At 36.4% G+C, this 8590-nt stretch overlaps 1 protein-coding gene across 1 annotated transcript; it reads right to left on the bottom strand.

The window, feature by feature from the left end:
- Positions 1-144: 144 nt before the first annotated feature.
- TMEM30A (transmembrane protein 30A) lies at positions 145-8137 on the bottom strand (the record flags this gene model as incomplete). Its single annotated transcript, XM_009275792.1, has 6 exons — positions 145-1655; positions 3500-3706; positions 5410-5553; positions 6021-6108; positions 7202-7309; positions 7991-8137. Coding segments are annotated over 6 exons (888 nt in total), but the record flags the coding sequence as incomplete, so codon positions are not given.
- Between the last annotated feature and the right edge of the window lie 453 nt (positions 8138-8590).

The raw sequence follows: 8590 nt of genomic DNA, 5'->3' as shown, positions 1-8590 counted from the left end.
GGACCGTGAATAAACAACTTTTTGTAACAAATATGTAATCCCAGACATAAAACTCACTTAAACTGCATTCACACTTAATGAGAATACGTCTTTTCATCCAGATGAAAATAAATGCATGTTCAAGAACAAAATAAAATCTCTTAATTAAATGGTTTGCAGAATTTATTAGGTCTTTTTTAATATACTCAATACTTTATCAAGCTAGTTGCATATAAAGTGATCTCCACCATATACATTACAATTTCTGTGCATCACCTAAAAAAAAGTCACCAAAAAGTAGTATTTTACAGGTTACAGTTAACTTTGAATTAACCTAAAAGTGAACCCTTCTGTAATTTAAGACACTAAACCGCACATTGCTTCTAACTGCAATATTTAAATTAGGTTTCACAGCAAGCTCAACCTGCATTTCAATGAAAAGAGGTTACTGCCATCTCAACTTCTGAATTTCTATAGTTTACTATCTTAACACCGCAAAAATTTAATGTGGTGTTTACTCCAAATAAGGAAAAAGTATATGACAATTCCTTTACAACAAAGCCTGCACAGAATACATATGCCTCAAGAAAGTTAGGAAACTCCTCCAGTAAAAGGAATTCACCCAGATTTGTGAACGGAAAAAACACTTTAGGTTCTTCTGGATTAGTGCTTGGAGCTGCTCATAAGAAGCAAAACCAGCAATCACAATAGGTAAACTAGTATTGGATATGACTTAAAGCAAATAAAATTAGAAAGAAGCAGATTCTACCTGCAACAAACATTTCTCAATTTAGAAGAAACTTTAAAAGGGACTCACGCAGATAATGAACAAATAGGTTTTCTGATATCTTCATAGGATGCTAGTTTACTGGCCAGGCACATATATTGTAAATATACAAAGAATCCAGAGTGCTGAAATTTACACAGCACTTAAAGGATTTAACATAACAGAGGTGGGTAGGACACAGGAAAAATATTTAACAACTTATATAAATATATTAAAATCTCAGCAAGAAATGTAAAAGCCCATGCACACAGGACAGTAAATTGAAAACACATTTAAGACTTGACTTTTCCTTTCAACAGCACTGACACCTGAATTCCAGAAAGTTAACAATTTACAGTATAACAGTCTTTCTCCACACAATCTATATGTACTGAATCATACCAACATTACACAGCACATGAACAAGCAGCAGATGCATCAAGGGAACAGGAGCTATATGCATCGTGTGGCCTGCCCAGTTAGAGGCAAATATCAGAAAAATTGTTTCTGACATAGGCAGAGATACAATCAATATAGCTAATTGTATACCCGTCATTTCCAAGAGTTATTCCACAGTATGGGAAAGGGGAGCTTTAGATAAAAATTATGTACCCAGTCTCAGAAGTGACAGAAGCAGAGATTTATCTTTCAAGAACTGGGTCCGTTCTGGACTGGCCTTGATGCACATGCAGTACATTTGTTTTCAGAATGCAAGATTAATTGGGAATGTCTGCACTAGTGTTTCGATTTCCGTATTTGTGATGGATGATCAGCAATACAACTCCTAAGAAGAAGCATATGGACCCAACAGTGATATAAGCAATTCCCAGGAAGGGATTTTTGCCTCCCATCCACGAGATGGTGCTTAGGATCATTCTTTTTCGTCCATCAAAACTGTGTACAGGATAATCTGAAAAACATATAGGAAAACAAGAAGCGCATTTCCAAATCTAGCTTTATGTGGTCAGACACATTAAAATTTTGGATTATTTCATTCAGGTTCCAAATACAAACTGCTGCCTTTGAATACTGGAAGTGCAAATAGCCACGTTAGGAGATGTTAACCTCTTTTTAAGGGAAGAGCAAATGCGCGATTTTGTGGGGTTTTGAAAGCAGCTTCAATAAAATTAGGGAAATCTAAATTTTAATTCTTGAACATATTTTAGTACAAAATTTTTTAGTGACTTCACGTTCATTCAGTTTTATGTGCACTCCCCACAGTTTTGCAGCAAAGGAAAATACTGCAATAGCTATTTAAAAATTATCATTAAGTGCTTTCAAATTTTAAGAATTCGGTAACTATGACAACCCTCCTCCTCTAGTCTCCTGCACTTCTACCTAGTCTTTAGTTTGTCCAAAACAGAATGACAGACCTCCCACCTGATCCACAGCTCTGACATTTTTCTGACCTCCAAAGTCAGTCTGCCCTTGATTACATATTGTCATTACACCGTGAAGTTAAAGCTCTCAAGTTTCTAGGCTACCAGCTACCTCTGTTCTTTCCTTTTTCCTATGCTTCTCTCAATTCCTTTACACCACCCAAGCAATCTGATTTCCCTCTCACTATTAAGCTACTCATTTAATTTTATACACAGATTTGAGTAATTGCACAGCAGAGCAGGCTGCTCTGGAGCAAGTCTACAAGTAGAGAATAATCTGACAACAATACATGGAGCCACAGAAGGACCCAAAGCAGGCCCTCAACTCCCAAATGAATGTTAATTCCTGCACCCATGGGAAACATCTCTCCCAGATATTCAATACCCTTCAGTGTCAAAGCAGTAATTAAGAGTCCATAGGCAATCACAGGAAGACATCAAAAAATTAGTAGTGCATACACTGATGAGTAAAAATGCACACTGCAAATTCGCCACATTATCAACTGAAGGGTAAAGAAAGCGTGCCCATACATAGTATTTTGCAGAAACTAGAACCTGGCTAACTGTTACTTAGGCCATTTAACAGATTTCAGGAAGGCTTATCAGCTCGCCTGAAGGCTAAGCATCACCTGAACTACGCTTAAGTATCTTCCTGTCAGCCAAAATGCAGGCAGTCTGCCCAAAAATTATCAGATGGAAATGCTCCCGTCCATAGGCTTTAGCCTCTATCCCACATGAGGCAGCTATTGGGGACCGCAAGTACCCATAAACATGAACAAGATGCGTGAGAAAAAAGTGAGTAAGACTGACCATACGGCTGTGAGAATTCAAGCTAAGTGTACAGAGAAGACACTAGTATCCTCCAAAATTTGCCTACTGGGTAAATTCTACACTGAAATCTTCCCTATGATTAACATCTCCATTATATCCTCACAAAGGCCTCCTCCAAAGAGTTGGATTTTTTTTTTTTTAACGGAACTGAATGTTTTCATCCTGGTTAAAAAAAACGTAGTTTTATATGAATGCAGTTTTATATGAACTATAAAATAGCTTAAGAATGTTATGATTAAAACTGCACTTACATTAAAAAGTGTAAGTCTAGCCCAGTCATTTCATTTACGAAGCTTAAAAACTGGACTGGATTTCACGTTCTAACAGGCCACACACAAGTTAATTCTATAAAAACTTGCACAGAAGTACAAGATGGTAATTATTCTACCCAATTCTCACTACCAGTTTTCAACCACAGCTCAGTACCCTCTCTTTTAGAGATGGTAAGAAAAAAGCCTAGTTCAATTTGAACTTGCACAAATATATTTGCCTGTGTAATCCAGCTAAGGTCCTTAGCTGCTTTCAAAGGTTTTTCAAAGGATACTGTATGTGATATTCAAAAAATATTTTCCAGCCTGTAAGGTAGGCTGTAAATTATTCTTCCTTTCAATGAGACGATACAGCTTGCGAAATGTTGGCAGAGCAGCAGTACGCATCCACACAATGAAGTCTTCATTGATAAAGCCATTGTTGTCAGGCTCCACGTCCAGCATATACACTGCCTTGGGCCAGTTTACAGGTTTTGTTGTGCCTAGGATTAAACAAAAATAATAACAATAAAGTATTTCAAATACAGGACTAAGTAACACACTGGCTCTTCAAAATTCATTCTAATATTACAAAAAAACATACTAACTTCTAAACAGTATGAACAGACAGGCTGGCTCACTGCTATTGCAAGACACTTAAACAGTAGTGCACATCCATTTATTCTCATGATAGCACCGTCCATTTGTTTAAACAAATTTGCCTCCCCTACACATTCGTGTAGCTAGGAAGTCTTGTCTCAAAACATTACTCTACCTTAGTGAGCTAATTCTCCGTTATGATGATAGCTCCTCTGCTCACTTTTTAAGAGTTTGACTACCACTTTCTGGACCATGAGCAAATAAAATTATGTGCAATATTTTAGATCATGCCATACTAATGCTGTTGCTAATTTTATTGGAAACACAATTCTACGTTGTATTAGGGTAAGGTATCTGCTTTTCCAAGGGTAACATCACATCGGTAACATGCAATTTGGCTATGACTAAGCAAGAAACCCACATCAGGTTAAACCTGAAATCATTACATACCTTGCATAAACACACACACACCCCTTAGAGCCCTGAGGAAGATTATTTTCAGACATTGGTAGCCCAAGAAAACTTTGATTTACCAAACTGTATTTAACCTAACAAATGAGAGAAATCAGTCACTTCTAATCACAAAAAAGAATCAGGTTTTTAGAAAACTTTGCACGATCTACCAGTAGAAACATTTAAATGAAAACTGCATCTGAAGAGTTTGATTAAACGACTGCAGGATTTCTTTTCAAGTGAAATCCAAGCATTATAGCAGTTGTACTGGTTTTGGCTGGGATAGAGTTAAATTTCTTCATAGTATCTTGTATCCTGCCATGTGTTGGATTTGTGATGAAAACAGTGTGTTGATAACACACTGATGTTTTATTCATTGTTGAACAGCGCTTACACAGCCTCAAGGCCTTTTCTGCTCCTCAGACTGCCCTGCCAGCGAGTAGGCTGGGGGTGGCACAGCTGGGACAGCTGACCCCAGCTGCCCAAAGGGATATGCAATACCATATGACATCATGCTCAGCAATAAAACTGGGCAGGTGGAGGTTGGTGGAGGCTGCTGTTGCTCAGGGACTGGCTGGGCATCGGTCAGTTGGCGGTGAGCAATTACTTTCTTTTGCATCACTTGGTTTTTCTTGGGTTTTATTTTCCTCTCTCTTTGTTGGTGGTTTTTTTTTCCTTACAATTTTTTTTTAAATTATTAAATTTTCTTTATCTCAACCCACAAGTTTTCTCACTTCTACCCTTCCGATTCTGCCCCCTCCATCCCACTGAGGGGAAAAGGGTGTTAGTGAGCAGCTGTATGGTGCTTAGTTACCAGCCAGGGTTAAACCAGAACAGCAGTGCACATATTAGGCTTTTCTCAGTATTCCAAGTGGAAAACAAAAATCAGAAATTAAAAAAAAAAAAAAAAGAAATATTAATGATTACAGTAAAGTTAAAAACCAAACGCTTTCACATGAAATGTGCAGCTTTCATTATTTAAAGACAACTTTTCTAGATAGCAGAGTAGTCCTTAGCTTGGATTTCTTCAGAAAACCAGAGTATTTTTAATTAGCATGTTCACTAAAATGTTGTCAGTGAGGTAAAACTCATTGGAATCAAAATGTGTTTGAAGTGTTTCGTTCTTCTTAAAATTTCACATCTTTTTTTTTACCTTGGAAAAGCGCAGTTAAGTTATTTCCATCTCCTGTAGGATTCCTGAACTTCACATTTTTATCTGTCCACCACGCAATGCCTTTTTTAATCAAAGTAATAGAAGTCTCTGTGCCATTATCAATGCGGTATAATTCCAGTGTATCTAAGGAGAAAATCGAATCAGAAAACCAGCTGAAGAAACTCTCATTAGACAGATGATCCTGATAGGCAGTGAAACAATTACCTCCAGGAGAAAAAACCAAAAAAACCGGACAAGACATTTATTACCTGCCTGCCACAATCACAAGCTGTTCTGTAGTAATCAATCTGTATTAGATAGCAGCATATTATCCATATATGATATCTACAGGTCTACTCCACAGCAGTGACAGCTTCTCACAACAGGTATTTCCATCCTTTGTATGCTATCAGATTAAACTAATTCTGATAGTAATTTTGAAAAAAGCAACAGCAGTACAACACAAGATATTTTATTCTGAACAATGAAAATGTGTGAATTCAAAATAAAAAAGCCCACGACGTCTTTACTCAAAACAATTTGTAACAACACAAAACATACACTAGATCACAAAAACATCTAAATGATAACTTAAAATTGCGTTACCATACCATTAAACATACTGTTGGCAATAGCTCCACAAGGAGCAATGGGTTTGTCCTCATTTGTGCGGTAAGGCTCACATTCCTTACTTGGATTCTGATAGTCAGAAAGAAAAAAGGCAGATGAGTCTGTGCTAGTTTATCCAACTAACCTGTTTTTTACTACAGCACCTCAATAATGTGCACATCTTAAATGTACCACAAAATAATCTTTTCACAAATCAGATTATTTACAAATACTTCAGCATTCAATACTAGTTAGCATGATTGATTTTTCTTTTACAAGCAGGAATAGAATCTAAATAAAAAATGAATAAAGTTAGAATCCCATCATGGTCATACTAAAAATAAGCCTTTTCTTGGAAGCTATTAGAACTTTTTTCCTTTTATCTTTTAATAGAAACAGTTTTCCAACACGAAGTACTCAAGTATTCTTTTATTATAGGGTTTTTTTTAAGTATGCATCAGTGTTATAGAAAATAAGGCTATAGTAAGAAACCAAATGTAACATAAAATGCAACAGGTTGCAAGGACTCCAACAACATGCCAAAAATGCAAGCAGGAAAAGCCCCGCCCAAAACCCTGTGTCAGTCATCAGATGTAGCCTCCTGAAACTCTCCCTCCTTTTAAAGTTTACAGGTAAAAAGGGAGAATAATTCTTGCTGGAGCAAGAACCCAACTCTATTTCCACTCCTCGTAAAAATTAGGAAGAGGAGAGGTCTGGCCCTAAACACTACACAGTGCCTTGAACAGAATACAAAGTACTGATATTTTCCAATATTGCTGATGTTCAATATTGAACCAGAGTCTATAAAAACAGATGCATTTAGCTGCAATATCCAAACCAAGTGCTAGGTAACCGAACATTGTTTTATACTGAAAACGAAAACTTCAGACAGAATGGATACAGATAGATGCTATTGACTGAAGATAAAAAGGCAGTTTAAAACTATTCAAATTTGAGAAATGATTGAAGTACTGCATTGCTGTCCACTTAATGAAATGACTGACATGAAATTTTACAGTATTTTACAATTATTTTCTGTAAACAAAATATGAATTCCTTACGGTTGTTCTCTGTTATGCAAAAATTCTACTACCTCATTATTAAACTAAATACTCTGCTATGTGGTGATTTATGCAATAGTAAGAAGTTAGCTGCTTATTAATATCCAAGCATGAATACCTACAAGTAGTGAACTGTTATCTCCATTTAGCTGGCTGTCATCTCGAGATTTCACATAACGACGATGGTTTTGATAGAAGTTGGAAAGTCCATAATACATGAATACATTGCTCTGCAAGAAGCAAGATGGGGCAAGAGGGGTTTTCATGCACACAAAGAACAGATCAATAAAACATATGAACACACTAATTAACATAAAGCTTAACTTTTAACCTCTTAAACTCCGTGTTTACTTTGCAGCAACATTCATAAAACAGGAGCCTCAATCCTGTCTTCACACTGAGTACACAGAGGAGTACCCTAACATAAGCTGGCATCCTGAAGTCAAACAGTATCAACATGCCATAAACTATCAGAACAATATTCACCAGCACTAATTCCAACACCTATCTTGTCTGATGTTAAGCACAAGCCTCATTATTTGCCTCCAATTTGTCAGAAAGCACTTATCTGGTATTTCCAATTCTTGTTGAACTGAGTTTTTTTTAAATCATGCAGGAATAGCTGATCTACTTGCTAGCTATATGACACATACGGTAAATCTAAACATGTAAAACACAAGCATTCCATTTAATGTTATACATTTCCAGATAAACAGAGGCATTAAACTATCTCATCCCTGCTACTAAAAAGGCACACAAAAAATGAGATCCAAGTTCATAGGAAAACTAGAAATAATCCTTTAAAATAGCAAAAAAAAAAAATTAAGACTTAAGTGATACAGCTTTCCTATCAATTATGAAATAACCCATACAAACCGTTCTAATTTCACTTTGCATACAGGGTAGCATACCTCAAATGAATGTTCCAGTGTGAAATTGATGATGCAAGTACAAGGTGGTGTGCTGTCCCAGGACACATTTAAACATTTGTTGCAGGGACTAGAAGGCTCTGTTCCTGTATAGTCAATCTGTAACAGAAAAAAGTCGTTAGTTTTCAATGGGAAAGTAAAGAAAATTGATTAATAAGTCAGAGAGTTGACGTGGCATTTATTCTGCAATCTTATTACACCTCAACTCCAAAAGCCCATTCAGATTTTTGATGATCTCAAGAGGCCCCTCCCAACATAAATGATTTTGTGACTCTGTCTATATGCTCAATTTCAGCCTCAAACAAATTTAACACTGAGGTGGGCCATTACTGCTGGGGGGGGAGGAAAAAAAAAAAAAGAACACACCAAAACACAAACAGCAGATACTCCAGACAACATGACGTTTCCAAAACCACATACAGTAACAAGCAGAGCTCAGCTTTTACATGCTTTCCAGAGAGGTTACATTTTTAAAAGTTTACTTAGATATTTAATAAAAGAGTTTTGCATAAGAAAATTTGCTTTGCTGCCCATTTTAGCCATCTAATTAGTCAGAAGATTAAATAAACATTTAGAAAAAAA

The sequence above is a fragment of the Aptenodytes forsteri genome, unplaced genomic scaffold (assembly GCF_000699145.1).
Source record: "Aptenodytes forsteri isolate BGI_AS27 unplaced genomic scaffold, ASM69914v1 Scaffold256, whole genome shotgun sequence".
NCBI classification, from domain to species: Eukaryota; Metazoa; Chordata; class Aves; order Sphenisciformes; family Spheniscidae; genus Aptenodytes; species Aptenodytes forsteri.
Note: the sequence above shows the minus strand (reverse complement) of the source record. Positions and strands in the feature narration are given on the sequence as shown.